Below are 19311 nucleotides of genomic sequence, written 5' to 3'. Positions count from 1 at the left end.
ATGGTTTATCCACTCCATTATTCTTGCCTGGAGAACCCCATGGACAGAGGAGCCTGGTGGGCTACAGTCCATGGGGTCGCAGAGTTGGACACAACTGAGCGACTTTGACAGGCATGATACTTCCGTACCCCCACCCCCCTGTGGCTTTGGGGAGAGCTGGACATGAACGGTTCTGAGTGGTCAGGGGTGGGGTGGGAGAGACAGGGATGCTGGGGTGCTGGGAGGGCAAGCATGGACTCCATCTAGGCAGGTGGGTAGGACCTCCTGGAGGTAAGGGTAGAGGAACTAAGCCAAGCCCCATCCCCTCCTCTGCCCACAGCCCTCCAGGGCTCCCACCTCCCTGGGGTTAAAAGTCCCAAGTCCTCCTGTGACCCACAAACCCCTGAACGACCTGCCTTGTCTCCTTCCTGCCCTCCCCTCCCCCCTCTCTCCCCCTCCATCCCTCTGCTCAAGCCACGCAGACCTCCTCACTGTTCCCCCCACACACCGAGCACAATCCTGCCTCAGGGCCTTTGCACGGTGTGTGCCTTCTGTCTGGAAAATTCTTCTGTCAGATTTTCAGAGGGCTGTTTCTTCTCTCCATTCAAACTTCTGTTGAAAGGTTATTTCCTCACGTGCGGCCGACTCTCCTATCCCGTACTCTGCTCTATTTGTCTCCCTGGCATTTATCTCCTCTGACATACATTTATTTTTATTGTTTATTTTCTGTTTTACCAACTTTGAACTGTGCCATGAAGGCAGATCATTTAGGGCATTTTGTTCTCCACTGTGTCCCAAAGGTTAGGTACCCAGGTACTCAGGGAATCTTTGCTGAATGAATGGAGTTTTGCTAGGTGGGGGGAAAACAAGGAAGGAAGGCAGTCTGTACATTTATGGAACACTGACTGTGTGCCAGGCTTTGTCCCTGGAGCCAGGCAGGAGGTGGAATTACCTGAGCTGGCACAGAGCAGGTGCTCCATAGATGCCCATGGAACTTGTTGATCAAAGGCTCTGAGGAATTCCAAGACTGCTTTTCTGAGGCTACCTCCCCCTCCAGCCTCATCCCTGCACTTTGACAAGAACCTGGAACAGCCCGAACACAACACAGAAAGGAGGACCCAAGACAGCTAGAAAGAGTCGAAGCATAGCTTGTTTAATTTTTATACATTTTTTCTTTTTTCTTTTTTTTTTGCCTTTTATTGAATCTTTTATGGAACCCCCCTTTTTCATTTTTTTTTTTTTTTTTGCATAGGGAAACAAACAAACAAAATAACAGCCAGAGTCACTTTCTGTAAATGGTACTTAGGTAGGCGCATCCGCGGAAACTGAAACGACTGCGTAATATACAAGGTTATGAACGGAGTATGATGCAGGGGCATGGGGCAGGGGAGACAGGCAAGGAGAAGGCTGGGCCTAGGTCTGCCCAGATGTTCGGCTCCTTGTCCCCCATCCCTGCCGTCGGGGGGAGGAGAGGGGGGAGGAGATGGGCAGTGGGCTGGCCTGGCACCAACCTTCTCCTGACATAGGTTCATGAGCATGGTTTGTGTGTGTGTGTGTGTGTGTCTGTGTGTGTGTGTGTGTCTGTGTGTGTGTGTGTGAAAGAGAGAGAGATCCGGTATGTGTGGCAAGCAGAAAGCGAGAAACACAGTAAACTATCCTGGTAATATTGGTAAAATACAAAATGGGGGAAAAAACTCAAAAAATATCTCAGAGGCGACAGGAAATGAAACAGCAACACCACCAAAAAATGTGAGAGAAAAAAATAGAGAAAGAAAGAAAATTCAGAGAGAAAATGAGTTTCCCTCCTTTCTCCCTGTTGCCTCCCCCCGACAACACGTGTTCTGTCCCTCAGACACCCTGCTGTCTTGCCCTCCCACCCCCCATGTGTGGCGCTGGCAAGGGTGAGAGGGTGAGAAATTGGGGGTAGGGGCCAGGACCCCTGGACTGGAAGGGACTTTGGTTTCAGGGGGCCTGGCTGGGATCCAAGATGGGAGGCTGGGGTGTTGATGCACTTAGGGAGTGAGCTTTGGGGGCTCACAACCGGAGGGGGCCTGGGTAGCTCCTGGCCCCTTTCCAGTGGATCTCCTCCTAGCCAGGTGGTGTGAAGGGCGGGAGTTTGGGGGGGAATGGGTCTTCCTCTCCTGGAGCCCATATTCCTGTTGGATCCCGCCTCCTCTTTCCTGAGGCCTGAGGGACCCCCTGGGAGTTGGGAAGGAGGACCTCAAAGCTACACCAGCAGACGTGTGAGGCACTGCTTGGGAAGTCTGTTTTGGTATCGCTGGCAACAAGTCCTGCTGGGATTGCTTTGGGTCTCCTTGCTTCGCCTGGGGAGCGGGGTGGGGTTGGGGTGGGCCTCCGGGGCCAGCTCGGACCCCACACTCTGAAATGCTTAGGGATAGATCGATGGGGGGGAGGCGGTGTCAGTTTGGAGATGCAGCTCTCAGGAAGTGTCCAAAGGGGCAGAAAGATGGAAGGATGCAGGAGGTGTGGGGCCTGAGGATGTGTCTCTGGAACCTCTCTCCCATCACCCTCCCTAACCCACCCCCCACACACAAAAGTAAAAATCAGGGGTCTCAGAGAAAGAGACTCCAGGCCAAAATAAAAAGTAGCCACTGTATAATCTGCATTATGAGAAAAAAATTCCAAAATTATACATATATATATATAATGTGTAGTATAGCCCTACACTGGAGGTCAAAGTACCATCAGAGAAGCCAGAGGGAGTGGGTGGCTGGCGACCCGTCTCTCCCAGAGGGCTGGATGGCTGCTCTTGGCCCCGGGATCCTGCCTCACTGCTAGCTGTCCAGCCAAATCTGTTTGCTCCTGGAACGCTGCTGTCTCCAGGGACAGAGGGAAAGTTCCGGAGCTGGGGGTGTGGGGGTGCTGAGGCTGAAACTACTGCTTAGGGAGCTGCAGCAGGGTCCCCTCCCTGCGGCCTCCCTTGGGGCTCCCTTCCGGTCTGATTGTCTAGCTCAGGGTGGGAATCTGAGCTCATAACCCAGCCAGAATGTGGGTTCCAGACCTGAGCACTGGGGACCCCGGACCCACCCTCCCTCCGCAGATCAGACAGGGTGGGGTCGGCTTGCCTCTCCACACCTCCCTCTCCACCCTGGTCAGGGTCTGCTACCTCACTCCAAAGAGAGGGATGGAGGTGATTTGCATATATTGCGGAGGTCTCCCTAAGTTCTTTTCCATAGCAAGGGCTCGACCCCAAGGTCGGGCTGGGGATGGGCTATGAGTGAGGGGGTGACGGTGGGCTTGGGAAGGGATGGGGTTTGAGATGTCAGTTTCGTTAAGTGTCAAAAAAAAAAACCCAAAAAACAAAAACACCCAACACCCTGCCCACCCCCCTCCCAGGGCATGAACCCCAACCGCACTGGCAGGTGGGAGCCTGACTCCTAGTGTTTCTGCCTTGTCTGATGCACAGCAGGCCAGGGAGGGGCTCTGAGGCCCGGGGGGCTGTGGGGTGCAGTCACGAGGGACGAGGTGGTCCAAGGCGAGTCTGTGGAGGAGGGTCCCACAGGGACGTGCTGCCACTCCCCTGTGCCACTGGCTGTTCCCACTTGCCTGGTGGCAGGGGGATGAAAGCCAGAAATGGGCCCTATGGAAACTGACAAGCAGAGCCTTGGGCTCTTGGGCCAAAGGGCCGTTCTCAAGGGCCGGGACCTGGTCTCTCCCTCTGGCCCTGGGGCTGGCTGAGGTGTCTTTTCGGAAGAAAAGATGGCATGAGCACAGAGTGGTAGATGAAAGCCAGGGTCTGGCTGCGAGGCCCCCCCCAGCTCTGGAGACAATTCTCACATCCGAGGTGGTGGCCAGGGAGCGAATGGCGACTGCCCGCCAAGCGTACGCTGACAGGAGATGTTCGAGGGGCCCAGGGACCGGGAGGGCCGGAGATGGCAAGGAGGGACGGGCCCAAGGCTGGTGGACCCAGCCTCGGGGTCTCTTGCCTGGACACTTCACTGACTGCTGCTGTCTCGGCTTTGGTAGAGTTAAAGGCAGAGAAAATTGGAGGAAAAGATAAAAAGGAAAGAGAAAGAAAAAGAAGGCAGAATGGAAAACAAGAGAATAAAAGAGAAGGAAAGACAACAGCAATGGCCGGCCCCTTGGACGGGCCTGTGACGCGGTGCCCCCGCCGCCCCTGCCCCCTGGCCCCGACCCTCCGCTGGGCCTCGTGGCTGCGCTAGGCCTTACAGGTACAGACAGACAAATATTGCATATATCGGGTTTGGTTTTGTCTTTTTGTTTGTTTCACACCAGACCCCCTCTGCAGTCACAGCTGGAAGACATAGTAGAACTGGGTGGGGGTGGGGGTGGGGGAGCAGGAGGGTCTTTCCTGCCACCCCAAGGCCAGTCTATGGGGATGGGTCCTTTGGCAAGAAGGAGGGGGCTGCAGGGGGGTAGTGAGACAGCGATGCGACCCTGAGCCAGGGGGATGCCAGCTTATGGGAGAGGTGGCAGGGGGGGGTCTGACTGTCAGCAGGGTGGCCGCCCCAGGGTGGGGGGGGTAAGAACGCGTGGGTGCATGCACGGCGTCTGGGGGGGGCTGGCCTGTGGCCCAGTGAGGGGAGAAGCCCTTGCCTGGGGCCAGGGCACACCCCTGAGGTCTGTCCGCTGCTGTGGGCAGGGGATGCGAAATGACCCCTCTGGAGCCCGAGGATGGGGCCGGGGGGGTTGCAGAGCACCAGGGGGCACCCCCAATGCAGCAGGAGACGGGGAGACAGGAGCCCAGGGCAAGGCCGGGGGCAGGGCAAACTGTGGGGTGATTGTTGCGTGCATTGCTTTTTTTTTTTAAGCAATGTGATTTTTAAGCGTGTGATTTTTTTTTAATTCTTAAATTTTTTTTTTTACAAATAGAAATACATCCCTTTTCAATTTTTACTTTTTATTTCATGTCATTGTTTTGTCATTTTTTTCTTTTAAACTACACGAGCAGTGCATGCAGCTATCTGTGTGCGCTGATATTGTTTAAAGGTAATACTTATTCTTGGAAGGCAAGGCACATCATGTGATAGAAAATTTCGTGCAAATTAGGAAACATGGGATTTTTTTAAGGGTTTTTTTTTTTTTTCTGTATCTTTTTTTGTTTTCTTTTAAAGAGGAGGGGGGTGGTGGTGGAGGGCTGGGGCGGGGTGGGGCGTGGGGACGGAGATAGAGCCAGTACCAATTGCCATGCAGTTTCAGCCGCCGCGAGCTGAAGTCAGGAGCCAGGTCACAGAAATCCTCGACTAAGCACCATGCAAAGTTAGGAAGCTGGGGGCTGCCGGGTGCCCCTTCCCCTTCCCTGCCTACCCGCACCCTCAGGTTCCCGGCTGACAAGCTTCCGGATACCCCAACTGCACGACCCACCCCTCCTGCCCTCCCCCAGAGCGGCCCATGCTTTGGTCCCCAACGGCCACCTGCTGGAGGGGCCCTGGGGACGGACGGACGGACCAAGGGTTCTCGAACCCCTCCAGACAGTGGGAGTGCGGCTGGTGGGGAAGGGTCTTGTGTGGGTGGGGTGTCTTTCTCTTTATGATCAAGTGGATTCGCCAAGCCCCTTGGGCTGGTTTGGGAGGAAAGTCCGGTGTCTGGGGAGGTGGGAGGAGGCTGGCCAGGCCCGGGGCACCGGGGGTTTACCAGGAGAGGGAGAGGTGGGTCAGGCTGGGAGCAATGGGCGGAGGCCCTCCCAGGGCCATGGCTTTGGCCTAGGCCGGGGATGGGGGTCAGCATTCCCCAGCGCCAGGCATGGAGACCAGTTGGGATTCAGACAGATGGGCCGGAAGGGGTCTTGGTGTTTGGGCCTGGTGACCCTGGAACACCTAACACCCTTTCCTAGGCCCCCCTTCCCAAGATGGCCATCCTGGGGAGGAGGCATGGATGGGGCTGGGGAGCTGGGGTAAAGGGGCACCCCGTGTCCCCAGGTTTAGTGTTTTTGGAGCGGCTCAACGGAAAATGTTTAGCAGATGGGAGGCCCCCATACATGGCAGCAGGGAGCCCCAAGGCGCCGACCTTCCCGCCCCCAGCCGGAGCCCCCAGCCCTGTTCTGGACCACAGGCGGCCTGGCCCCTCGCCTTCTGGCCACCCAGCGGCAACGCCTCCTGGCTGTGCCCCACTTCGGCAGGGGGTGGGGGATGAAAGTGCAAACCGTGGTCCCCCTTTGGGCCGGGAGGCACCAGGGAGGGGCTGTCGCTCCAGGATGTAAGGCACTGGCAGAGGAGGCGTGGGGGCAGAGGGGGCACACCGGCTTCTCGAGACCCCAGCCCCCGTACCCCGGCAGGGCAGGATGCTGGGAGGAGGCCCAGCTCTGCCCCTTGGGCCCACTGGGGGCGGGGGTTCCCTCTCTCTAGCTCTGATGGGGGCATAGCAATGAGAGGTCAGCGACTGGAAGGGGCCAGGTTGCGGGAGAGGAGGGAGGAGGGAGGCCCACGGCCACTCACGTCCCAGCTGGACACAGGGGAGGGGGGCGGGCGGTGGAAATCAGGCACTTAAACCACTCGCTCTCACCTCCCACCTCCACGGGCTAAGTGTTGGGGGGTCCTCCCCAGTTCAAGGATTGGGTGGATAGAGAGACCAGAGCAGCCCCTAGGCCCCTCCGCTCCACCGCCCCCAGCCCCTTCCTTGGAAAGTGCATTTCTTACAGTGTGTGCAACGTGGGGCCCTCCCGGGGGGGGGGGGTGTGGAGCCAGTGGGGGGGGCTGGGGTGCGCTGGGGTGGCCTCCTATGCCTGGGGTGGGGCTGGGGGTCATTTGCATAGAGACGTCTCCCAAACCCAGCAGGTGCGGAGGGGCTTCGCGCAAAAGAGCAGGTAGAGGTCCGCGCCTGCCGGATGCTCCTTCGCCGAGTATCCGCCACACGTCCTAGTGCCCTGGCCTTGCCGGGGTCTCCCCGCCACCCTCTTCTGGCCCCATCGCCCCCTGCCCACCCAGCCGCCTCTGCTGCCTGCTGCTGGGGTCCTTGCCGGCCCCCCAGGGCCTGCCTCCCCAACCTGGCAAACACTGTCCCGGAGGTGGCGGTGGGCGCGCGGTAGAGAGGCGGCCTCACTGGGTGTCCTGCCCCGTGGGCCTGGCATGGGCTCCAGGCTGCGCTCACCTGGTCCTGGGAGGTGGCGGGGGTGGCTGGGCCTCCCTGACCAGCAGCAGCAGCGAGAGATGAATAACTTAGGACGATTCCAAGCGTCCGGTCCGTCCGGCCGTGGTGTCCCGAGAGTCCAAAGCGTTGTCATCTTTACCGTTTATCTTCTTGGTTGGGTGGGTTTAATTTTTATGTATTGTAATTTTTTCCCCCATTTGTCTTTTTTTTTTTTTTCCCGTTTTTTCTTTTTTTTTCCTCCTGTGTTTATGTGTCTGTGTGATTTTGTCTTTCGGCCGGGCTGGGAGTTGGCAGCGGGGCGTTCTTGCTTGCTGTAGCTTTCCACTGAAAACGTGGGCCGGGGGCCGGCCGTGTGGCCCCCTGGGATTCCTGGGACGAAGGAGCAGGGCGTGGGAAGAAATCTTTCTTATCCCAGATACCAGGACTGGGCAGCCGGAGCGGGACACAGAGAGGGAGAGAGAGAGAGAGAGACGGGGGTCAGGCTCTGTGGGCCGCAGCCCATACCCACCGCGGCCCCCTCGACCCCTGGCCCAGACCTGTGTAACCTGCTCAGTGGCCCTGGGTGAGTGACTGGGCCCCTGAGCAGGGCTGCTGGATGAAACTCAGGAAGTTCAGTTACGCCTGATCCTGGACAAACCTTTCAGTGTTTAAGTGTATCCCATGCAACTTTGGGGATATACTTGTGCTTTAAAAAAAATTTTTTTTTTTAATTCTTTATCTGGAACTGCAATCTACCTGAACTCTGTGGTTTTGTTGGCTAAATCTGGCAACCCCACCTCCAACCCTGAGTATAAAATGCAGGAGGGGATAGTCCCCCTCGTTGGAGGAGGGCCACTGGTGAATCTTAACAGACAGACACCATGTTCAGGCACTGTGACTGGGGTTGTTTGTTTCTTTTATACTTTTAGCATTTTCCCATTTAATGGTTCCCCTAGAACCCTCATGAAAGAGGGACTATTGCCCCCTGACCCCATTTTGCAGTGAAGACAGGGGCTCAGAGAGGTAAAGTAACTTGCCTAAGGCCACCAGCGTTTGAGGGAAGAAGATAGAATTTGAACTAGGGCCTGAGAAGCTACTTGCTTGTCCCCCTGCCTGGGGCTGACCCCTTAGCCTGGCCACTGAGGGGATCATGACTCCCACTTTACAGAGGAGGAGATCAAGGCTTGGGGTCAGGCAGCCAGGTCTATAGGGATAGCTCTGGCCTGGTTCCCCACAGGGAAGCCGCTGTACAGACCCGTCCCCTGGAAATGCATCCAATCCACCTGGGGAGTGGGACTGGGGTAGGGACCCCCGTGCCCCACCCCACTGAGGTCACAGCAGCGCTGTGCTCCCACCCCTGCTGTAAACCAGTCACATTCCCTCCAACCAGGCGATCAATCCCACCAGGCCGCCTGCAGCCGCTGGGCCATCCCATCGAACTGGCGCCGTGGCTCCCAGCCCCCCACCTCCAGCCAAGTTCAAGTTCATCTTGGCCATTACCTCATGTCTGGTTTCCGTTGGCAACCAGACAGATTCTGGGCGTGACCCTCCCCTGTGGTGGCCGGCCTCCCCAGGCCCTTCCTCCCTGCCTCCTCCCCTCCTAAGCTCTCTGCCTGCCTGACTCTGGCCCCTGTAATGGTGGTGGGGAAAGGCACCCTCAACTCAACATCCTCCCCATCAGCTGAGGGGGACTGAGGTCGCACGGTGACAATAGTGAGGTCTGGGCTCTGTTACCCCCTGGCCTGGCTGGAGCCCCCAGTGTGGGTCTGCGCACATGGCTTAACCACTCAGACTCTCTGCTCATCTGCGGACCAGGTGTGATGGGCAGAGAAGGATTGGGGGAAAACGCTAGGCCAGGTGGACCCACCCCTTCACACAGGGGAGAGGGTGGAGGTGTCAGACCCACAGAGCCCTACTCTGGAGGCCAAAGTGATGGCTGGCTCAGGACTGCGGGGGAGGGGTGGAGTGGTGCGAGACGGGGGGGGGGGGGGCAGCGAGATGAAGAAGGTAGGCAATTGATCAGGGAGAGATCAATTGCCATTGATTAGAGGAGGGGCACTGATTGGGGTCAGAGAATATTGATCAGGGGGCCAGGCGCTGATGAGGGTGAGGGCAGGAGATGGAAGTGGGGAGGGGAGAAGCCGATGCAGGCTGGGAGGTGAGGCGGAGGTTGGGGGGCGTGCAGAGGAGAGCCAACCCACCAGGAACAAGGAAGGCGGAGGAAGTGCTGACTGCGCCAGAAAGAGGAGGCCTCTCCGCTCTGAGCCTTTAGCACAGGGGCTCCGAGAAGGGGGAATGGGTCTCGCGGCTCCTTCCTCCCCCTTTCCTCTCTCTGGGGTCTGCTGGGGTCGGGGGTCCCCTTAGTCCAGGGACCCAAGGTCCTGCCTACACAATTCTGGCAGGGTCCTCCATCCAACACCTTTGCTGCCCCCCGACACCAGTCCCACAAAGTTCTTTCTGGCTGCCAGCCCTGGCTGTGCACACCCCTCCTCTCTCTAACCTCTTCCATGGCTCCCCCGGGCCCCCAGGCCAAAGCCCACGTCCCAGGTCTGCCAGCTATGCTCAGGCTGCTTCCCCATTATTTCCAGCCCTTGGCAGTGCTGAGCCCCCTGCCTGGACATCCTTATCCTCTGTCAGACACCAGGCTCCAACCTCTCCCCTCCCAGGCTGGGGCCCAGATGCCCCGTCCCCCAGGTTCCTCCACAGTCCCAGTCCCACCCTCTCTGGGTCCCCAGCAGGGCCTGCTCACCAAGCAGGGGTTGACAATAGGCACAGAAAAACAAAGGTTCCCCCACTCGCCTGCCTTGGTTTCCCTCCCCTTCCAGGCCGTCCACTTGGGGTGGTCCCCTCTCCCCCATGCAGAGGCTGATGATACGGGAGGTGACACCACGGATGGGGGAGACCGGGGCAGGGTGAAGAAGGTAGCCCGCACCCGTCCGTTGCTTTTATTAGCTTTGGTTTTGCAAGCAATTAGGACATGCCCGGCCTCCAGTGGGGAGGGCTGTCAGGTGAGAGTGGGAAATTCCTGGCTCCCTGAACACTCTGGGGGCAGGGTATCCACTCCAGGGTAGAACTCAAAACCCAATTGGAAGTGGGGTGACCTGGGGCTGAGCCAGCTCAGTGGGTGACCCTGATCAAGCAATCCCTCTGTCTGGATTCTGGCCAGGGCTCAGTGAGGCAGGACACTTAATATTTTGGGTATGCAAGGGGCGTTCCCGGCCTTTCCATGCCCTTTCTGGATCAAACTGGTCCCCTGATGCTCCAGACCCTTCAAGGACTCCCCAGGAGGTGCCCAAGGCAGGAAGAAGAGACTGAGGTTCAGAGTGGGTGAAGGAGAGCTGGGCATAAGCCCTCATCTCCTGACCCCAGGAGCCCCAGCTAAAGTCTGGGAAGGGAGGGAGGGGGACTGCCAGGTCCCCCCAACTCTGGACCCCCTGAGCTGACAGCAGCAGCTGGAGCAGCCTTGAATGGTCCCCAGGGGACCAGGCTGTGGCGGGAGGTTCCTTGGGCCTCCCCAGAGTGGCCGATTCTGATCTCAGCGGAGGAAGGGGGACCGTGGCTACCTGTCCACCTCTTGCCCTCACCCCTGCCCCCTGCCCATGGACTCTGTTGCAAGAGATCACTCTCTCACGATGGCTGGAGGATCCGAACGTGACCCCTGGGGACCATGCAAATCCCCATGCTTTCTAGTTCTGGGGAGCCCCAGGACATTTCTCTGTGCGTCTGGGACTCAGAGGGGCTGCAGCAGCCATTTTACATCCCGTGATCCCCTCCTCAACACGCACCAACCAAGAAGCAGGGCTCGGGGGTACAGCCACCACCACTGAACACCACCTGCCAGCACCTTCCTGGCCTGCACAAGACACAGAAACAGATGCCAGAGCAAAGGTGGAAGTCGGGGACACACAGGGAGGGGCTGAGGCCACCTCCTGCCTCGAGAGATGCTGGGAGCTACGGGTCTCAGTTTTAGACACATTGAGGCTTGGCCCCACAGTGCTGTGCAGCCTCAGGCAACTCACTCCTCCTCTCTGAGCCTCTGTGTCTCCTCCTCAGCCAGCCTTGGTCCCCCCAACCTGGCGCTCACTCAGTGGCACTGACGCCAACCCCGCCTCTGCTATCTCCTTCCCACCTCGCGGCTGGAGGCCCCAGCCCCCTGCCATGGGCTGCCTTGGTTTCCCCAGCTTCCCCTGGCATCCTGGGATCCCTTGCCACCCTTTGCCTCCCTCTGGCCGGCGTGGGAGGGGATGAAGGTTGGGGGTCTGAAAGCTTGGGCTGATGCAGTGTGTGATCCTGGGCAAAGGCCCTCTCCTCTCTGAGCCTCAGTCTTCCCATCTGTACAAATAGGACCGGGGCAGTGACAAGCCCAGCCCCACATCCCCTGGCAGGATCTGGGCCTTTACCACATCCCCTGGTATGGGCTCAAGGCCCTGGAAGGACCTGGCAGGCAGGTCGCCTGGCCACGCTCAACAACCGCCATGCCAGGGGTACAGCTGGGTGAGGGCCCCTCTGCCCTGCCCCTCCCACCCCCCACCAGCCGGCCTCTTGGCCCCTACCTGTGCCTGATAAATGCCCGCTGGATCCCTTGGTCCTAATCCCACAAAGGAACGGTTTGCAGGGGACGTGCCGGGCGTAGAGTAGGCTGCGAGGAGGAGAGAGACCGAGAGCCCGTTAGCGCGGGGGTGGCGCGGGAGCACCAGACAGGGTGGCCGCTGCTCAGGGTTAGCCGGCCAGGCCTGCACGCCCAGCACCCGGCGCCTCTGAGCTGGCTGCCCTCCCCTGGACCGTCCAGGCACCCTGAAAAGCCCACAGGCTCAGGCCCCCGGGGTCGCGTGGGCGGGTGTCTGCCAGGAGGGAAGGCGCGGGATGAAAGATTCATAATCCAGAAACCGTCTGTGAATTATTCAGAGAGTTCCAGTGCCTGGTCCATCCTGCTCCCGTGGCCTGCCTCCCGCCGTGCGGGGTGCCATGAATTATTGAGGGCGCTTTATTTATTAATTTCCCTCCTGGAGAGGGCTCGGGGAAGGCTGGGTGCACACACACAGAATCTTTATATTTTAATCTCACTGATCACACGTTGTGGGTGAGGGAATGATTTGAAATCCAGGCTGGGGTCGGGGTAAGGGAATGGTGAGAGGGTCCCCGTGTGGTCTCCACTGGAGTGAGGGTAAGTGGGAAACAGGGAGGCTTGGGGAGCTTGCGGGGGGAAAGCAGGCTGGACCTGCAGTAAAGAAGTTGGTACAAGGCAAAAGAGAAGAAATCCATGTTCACTCCCCATCTATTAAGTGTCTACTGTATACCACGCAGTGGGCAGTATTCCAGGGTTAACTCAGTGGCCTCAACACAGCAGACAAGACTATTCTGCCCATTTCACAGATGAGGAAGTAGGGCGAGAAGGTGATGACCAGCCCTCCATGACAACTCTGTGCCCTGCCCCTGCCTCCTACTAAGTGCTCTCCCTGATCTGTTTCACTGACTCGCTCCGCACCGCCCCTGGTGACTGTCCCATTTTGCAGCTGAGAAAACTGAGGCTCAGAGAGGGGAGGACAGTTGCCCAAGGTCACACAGGAAAGGAGCTTCAGGGGTGGGACTGGAGCCCAGCGTTCCAGTGAGGCGTCTTGGGTGTTTGGAGAAAGATGCCAACATGTGAGGCTGCCCCGAGTCTTGGCAGGCAGTGGATGCTGGGAAAGAAACACTAGGGGTTGGGGTGCTGTGTGTGGGGAGGGGGGCCGATAGGGCCCAGAGGGATGGCTGGCCCCTCCTGTTGGGGGGTGGTGAGGAAGCACATTTGGGGAGTGAGGGAGAGACATTCAAAAAGATGGGATTCGGGGAGAGGCTAGGGGCAGAGCCATGGCTGATGGGGATACCTGGACCAGGGTGGGGGGTCCACTGGGGGCTGGTGAGCTGTAATCTCTTCAGCCACATCCTGAAAGTGGAAAGCTTGGGAAGGTTAGGAGACCCAGCCAGGGCCTCCCACTAGGCTACCACCCAGACCTACATCTAGAGAGCAGAAAGTTCTAGAAGGCGGGGCAGCCACCCCTGGCCTCCTGGGGACAGAAGGGCAAGCGGGGACTGTCCCACCTGAAAGTGTGGCCCAGTCTGGCAGCTAGGAACAGAGTCCACTGTGGCCGGTTTTCCCCGAGTATCCAGGGGAAATCTGGAAGTTTTACGTGAAATGTCCTGACTTTAAAACAGCAACCATCATAATAGATTCCCCTTTTTCACGGACAGAAGGCACCTGGGAGCCGGGTTTGGCCCTCCCGCCTCCAGTTTGAGATCTTCCCCTACTGCTTGTTGTGTAGAGGAGGGTCTGGAGCCTGTACAGGAGTGGGGGTGGGGTGGCACATGGAGGGCCACTCAGCCAACGGAGGCAGACCCCAGACTTGCCCCCAGCCATCTCCTCAGGCTGCCTTGGCCCTACGTGAACCAGGTCTCCATCTGGGGACCCACCAAACTCGCCGGCACGCATCGGGTGGGCCTAAGCCCCCAACCCCAGCAGCGGAGCCGGGGAGGGGAGGGGCCCCTGGGGGACACCTTCCTGGGTGCTTACAGGGCGAGGTCGGCGACGAGCTTCCTCCCTCGGAGGTGGGTTTGGTGGCAGGGGGGAGCGCCAGCCGCGGCAGCCCGGGGGGCGGGGGTGCCAGCATCTGAGCAGAAAGGCAGTGACTGGACATTTTGAGCTGGCCACTTCCATTTAACTGGGGGGAACAGAGAGACAGGTGGTTAAGGCGGCGGGTGCCCCTTCCGCCTCGGGCTGCTGTCCACCCCGGGGCTGTGGACGGGCCTGGCCGGGACGAGTTTGGTGGGTGCCCGGGGCTCGCCTGGCCCCGCAGGCCTCCAGCATCCTGGGATGGCTGTATCATCGTCACCTCCTCAAGCCACTTTGTGCCCACTTCCTCCTAAACAGGATCAGCACCACCAGACCTCACGGGTGGCCTGGACACATCTCCCCGCGTTCGCCACTAGTACCCCTTCATCCATCACCTTGCCCACAGTCCCCAGGTCCAAAAGCCTCCAAACATCAAAGCTTTGGTGGACGTTTGGCCAAAGCCAGCCTGAGCTCAGCGGTAATCATGTCTGATTTCAGGGTCGTCCGCTCAGACATTTGAAACAGACTAAGTTCCCACGGGTCTGACTCCAGGGGCTGTGGACCCAGGTGTTTGCAAAAACAGAAGCTGCCCAGTCGGAGGAAGGGCCGCCTGACACTCATAAACGATGCCTTGGGGTCCCCGGGGTGGTCGCGCCGCCCCACACTCACCGGTCCAGGCTGCTGACTGGCCGGGTCACAGGCCAGCGAGACGAGATCTTTGAGCGGGTCCTGGGGGTTGAGGTGAGGCGGGTAGCGGATGGCCGTGTGCGGGAAGTAGGTAGAGGCCGTCTGGGGCAGGATGGAGGTGGTGGGGAAGTGCAGGGCTGAGGACGGGTGAGGGCTTCGGGCGATCCCTGTAGAGATTGGGGGGTGGGCAGTGGTCATCAGGGGCTCCCACTGGGCTGCCCTGTTTCAGAGTCACTGTGTTTATGCAAGTGGGTTACGCCTGCATCTCCACCACAAGCCCATGGGGGCCTGGAATCACCCCTTTTACAATTTTTATTCATTTAAAAAAATTTATTATTGTTATCTTGCCATGCTGCGTAGCTAATGGGATCTTAGGTCCCTGACCACAGCTTGAGTCCAGGCCTCGGCGGTGAAAGTGTGGAGTCCTAACCACCGGACCACCAGGAAATTCCACCGTCTCTTTTGTTAAACAGAGGACAACTGTGACTCTCAGAGGGACCGTCCCCTGTTCTAGCCACACAGCAGGCAGGTGGCAGACCCGGGGGTCTGATTCCACACTGACTGGCCCCACAGCCCCACACCTTGACCCAGAGCTCAGCTAGCTCTTTCCATAAATGGAATGTGGGCCAATTTTTTAAAAAATTGAGATATCATTTGCACACTATAAAATACACCCTCTCAAAGTATACATTCACTTTCTTTTTTAGCACATTCACGGAGCTGTGCAACCATCACTATAACCTCAATATTCTCATACCCACCAAAGGAAGCCCTGTTCCCATTAGCCACACTCCTATGCCCTCCCCAGCCCCTGACAAGCAGGAACCCATTTTCCGTGTCTGTGGATCTGCCTGCTCTGCACGTTTCCCAGCAGTGGAATCACACCCTGTGTGTCCTTCTGTGTCTGCTTCTCTCACTGAGCATTGTGTTCTCAGGGTCTGTCCATGTGGTAGCGAGTGTCAGGGCTTCACCCCTTTTCATTGCTCAGTAATAGTCCAGAGTGGCATTTGCTTTTTTTTTTTTTCTTGTTCTAAATAATTCAGTGACACTTTTAATTCCAGAATATCTTCTTTCCCCACAAAAGAAGCCCTGTATCTATCAGTGGTCACTCCCCTTTATTCTCTCTCTCTCTGGCCAGATAGTAAATATTTTTGGCTTTCCAGGTCATAGGGTCTCTGATAGGGCTACTCAACTCTGCCCTTGTCACCTGAAAGCTGCCACAGATGATGTGTACACAGATGGGTGTGGCCCTGTGGCAATAAAACCTTATTTACAAGAACAGGTGGCAGCTTGGGGCCCTGCTTTGCTGGGTCCCAGTCTAGACTGCTGTGCTACCTTGACTTTTGCCTCTGTCCTGTACACATACCTGCCTTTGCATGGCACTAAATCATTATTATCGCAACCAAGGGACAACAGATGACATTCAGGTTCCTGTTTAACTCATTCTGATTTAACTCATTTGGTTCTACTGACAGCCTTGGGAGGGGGACATTTAGGAGCCCTGATGGACGGGTGACTGGCTGAGCTCAAGCCCCGTGGTGGCTAGAGTCTGTTTCTGCTGCTGTGAGTGTGATGCTGCCCATGTCGGTGGCCAGGAGCATCCATATTCCTGTGTGGCCTGTGTGTGGCCTTCTTTTTTTCAAACTTTAAAAAAATTTTTTTAAATCTTTTTGCCATACCAAGCAGCACGTGGGATTTTAGTTCCCCAACCAGGGATCAACACATGCCCGCCGCAGTGGAAGCACAGAGTCCTAACCACTGGACCACCAGGGAAGTCCATGTGTGACACACCGTGTGTGTCCTGTGTGTCTGCCTCTTTTTGCAGCTGGCCAAACCTGGGATCTGTCCATGGGTCACTTGAGTATGACACATGGGGAGCAGGTTGAGAGGGGAGCCCCCGGCTGCACATCTTGGTACAAAAGGGGAAACTCAGGCCTCCAAAGAGCCAGGCCTGGGTGCTCTCTGCCACAGCACCTGCAGGCTTTCTTGCCTGGATGGGAGGCTACAGCAATAGGACTTGTGGTCAGACAACTGGTGGGGCTTCCCTGGCTGCAAGGGACCTGTTAAGAGGGCCCAGCCACCCCTCCACTCCTGGGCCAGCAGCGCTCACCACTGTGCACGGCGATGACGGGCCGGTGGTGCTGGGTGAAGCTGGAGAGGCGAGGTGAGTCCTGGGGAGATGGGCTGTTGAAAGGAGACTTGTCCATCTCTGTTTTCTTCACTGGGGATGAGATGCCTGCGAGGAAAGCCAGATAGTCAAGGGCCTGCAGGCAGGGTCTCTCCACTCCGAGGACCCTTGGACCTCCCCGCGGAGCCTGTGCCCTTCCTTCCACCAGTCACTCGTAGGCGAGAGGCTGGGAACCCATTGTAGAGAGGGCAAAATGAGGCTCAGAGCTGGGAAAGGGGCCACCCAGGGTCATGTGGCCCACGAGGATGAGGGGCCTAATGCCCCTTGGGCCCCTGGATGACAAAGCCTGGCCACCATCTTCTCTTCCTCCAGGCATGGGTCAGCTGAGGGCTGACTTCATCCCCTGGAAGGTCTGGCCCAAAGTCCGAGTGGCTCTGTGCTTGTGCCCTCGGCATCCTTACTGGGGGTGCAGAACCTTCCCTGTGGGGTCATTGTGACTATTAAACGAGATACGACAGGTAAAGTCGTCAGACCAGGATCCAGCACAAACCCATGCACTGGAATCAACTGCTTCCATTCTTCTGCAGATAGGGATCTCACTACCTACCCTGAATGCCCTGGGGGAACCCAGAAGGTCTCCAGCTCAGCCTCAATGAATGAAAGAATTGTATAAAGTAAGTGGGCCCTGTTTCTGGGGTCTCCTGCCCATGGTTCTGTGAGCTGACACCTGCATGTGTCCCTAGCACGGTCCCATCTGGGACACTTGATGCACCCTCCTCCCTCCCCTCTTCCCTGAGGCATTTCATCATAGGGCGCTTCTAGCACTGCCGGGGGTGGCGGTGGGGGCGTGAGCCCAAACCAAGTGTCAGGCCCATTAACGGCATTCAGGCCACCAATTGCTTTTGCCATGACAAAGACCACTGCCCTTGATGGCTCTGGGTGCGCACCCGCTTTGTGTATGTGGAAGGGGGGAGGGGGGTGGGTCGGTGGCAAGTCTTGGGATGTGGCTGGAGGCCCAGAGGGACCAGGCAGCCAAGCAGGGGCTTGGAAGCAGGTCTGGGCTTTCCCAGGGATAGGAGGAGCTGGCAGGTCCCAGGGTGGGGGGTATGTGTGTCCCTGCAGCCATGGAGGGTGTGTGGGCGCGTGCGTGCATGTTTGCAGGCACAGTGGGCACCCGGCTGGCGTGTGGCTGTGGCAAGAACGAGGTTAGGGCTGTCAGACGCTCACTTAGGAACTCCTAGAACAGCCTGTCCTGCATGGAAATAGCCCGGCCCGGACCCACCCCCAGCCACACCTCCGCAGGCCTTTCTAGAGCTTCCAGAGACCGGCTTGAGGGAGCCAGGGCGTGGGGTGGGGGCAGGGAGGCACCCGCATTGCGAGAAAGAGTCACCCTCGTGTTCCGCACCCCCATCTGATGCTCCTGCATCTGAACATCTCTAGTTCGTCCAACAAACACACCGGGAACAGCCCCACGTGCGCAACTGCGGCAGTTAACACGGGGCCCCTAGGTGCCCCATCTAAGCAAGCATCGCTCCACTTAGCAGGTGCGCCCCTGACTGCTCCATCCTGATGCAACCGGCCATCTTTCTGTTCAATATACATATGTCTACATCCTCCTTGAGATCCCTATGCCGCCGGTGGAAGACACACACCTAACTGGAGACAGGTGCCAGTAGGTGCCCCGCTCCCCTCAGCATCTTTCCACCTGCTTGTCACACATGCATGTCTGTCCCCCATTTAAGCACACACTCTTCATCTAACAGGTAGGCCTGTACCTCCCCCATCTGAGACCCACAAACTAGCCCATACCCCTGCAGCCCACCGTGATGGAGCCTTCTAGGCTCCAGGGCCCACAACACAGCATGGGCAGAGGGTGTGCAGAGTGGATGGGTGGGTGGGTGGAGCACAGTTCTGGTAGGAACTGCCACCACTCAGTGGGCACTTAATATGTGGGATGCTCTCCCTAGCACTGCTGATCTTAGCCGGTCACCCTCTGTGGGACCATCCTGGGCTCTGTGGGGTGTAGAGCAGCCTCCTTGGCCCCACCCACCCAAAGCCAGGAGACCCCCAAGTCATGATGACCAGAGATGTCCCAGACATCACCCAGTGTCCCTTGGGGGCAGAGATGACCTGGGTGAGGACCCTCTGTGAGACCCTGGGGAGCCACAAAGTGGTGGAGCTGGGACTCAAACCCAATCCGTAATCACAGGCAATGCTCTGCCACCCCCACCTGGCCCCCTCCTCGCAAAGTTAAAAAAGGGATGAGGTAAGCCAACCCCCCTCCCCACAACGGAATAACTGCCTGTGAAGGGCCTATGTCCCCTGGCGAAGGGCCACAGAAGCATCAAGAGCAGAGCACTCTGGTATCCCCTCTTTGCAAGGCTTGGCTGAGTAATCAGGGAAGGCCTCGGGGAGGAGGTGGCCACGTGAATAGGCACTTTTGGCACGGGCATGGAGGGTGCAAAGGCCTGGAAGCTGGTATAGGGGGCCTGAGAGATATGGCTGCAGGGGTCTTGCCTGGGTGGGTGGGGGTCTTGCCTAGGCAGGGGGTCTTGCCTGGGCTGGGGGGGTGGTCTTGTCCTGGAGGGGCTGGATCCCCCAGCCCCCCACAACAGGCCTCTGCTCCTCTAAGGCACTGGAGTGTGGAGGCTGGGGTTGGGGAGTTAGCTGAGCGCTGCCTGCTGCCCATGGAGGCCGCAGCAGAGGAAGGGAGAGACTGCTCTAATCAGCTTAATCCCCTTAATGAACAGCTAATTGGGGGCTGTCTAGACAGGAAGCTGGAGGAAGTCAGGAGGAGGAGAAAGAGGAGGAGGTGGTGTAAGAAGGGAAGGAGAGGAAGGGGAAGGAGGAGGGGGGAGGAAAAGACAGAATCCATCTCCCCAAC

The 19311-nt window shown here is 58.1% G+C and overlaps 1 protein-coding gene and 1 pseudogene across 3 annotated transcripts in view; both read right to left on the bottom strand.

Annotated features, from left to right (window-relative positions):
• Window positions 1-1111: 1111 nt before the first annotated feature.
• On the bottom strand, window positions 1112-7451 carry LOC148777125 (uncharacterized; annotated as a pseudogene).
• Window positions 4790-19311, bottom strand: part of NFIC (nuclear factor I C) — a 63414-nt gene continuing 48892 nt past the window's right edge. Inside the window, exons 7-11 of one of the 3 annotated variants that reach the window (XM_055431396.2) lie at window positions 16410-16535; window positions 14282-14466; window positions 13574-13721; window positions 11580-11665; window positions 4790-7471 (exon numbers count right to left, since the gene is read on the bottom strand). In XM_055431396.2, coding sequence (XP_055287371.1) covers window positions 7454-7471; window positions 11580-11665; window positions 13574-13721; window positions 14282-14466; window positions 16410-16535 — 563 coding nt within the window. In that variant the 3' untranslated portion in view covers window positions 4790-7453. The remainder of the gene's footprint in view (window positions 7472-11579; window positions 11666-13573; window positions 13722-14281; window positions 14467-16409; window positions 16536-19311) is intronic. The other 2 variants (XM_055431397.2, XM_055431398.2) reach the window with 2 other exon arrangements.

The sequence above is a fragment of the Moschus berezovskii genome, chromosome 8 (genome assembly GCF_049115385.1).
Source record: "Moschus berezovskii isolate FMDL1 chromosome 8, NW_MosBer_1.0, whole genome shotgun sequence".
Lineage (NCBI taxonomy): Eukaryota > Metazoa > Chordata > Mammalia > Artiodactyla > Moschidae > Moschus > Moschus berezovskii.
Note: the sequence above shows the minus strand (reverse complement) of the source record. Positions and strands in the feature narration are given on the sequence as shown.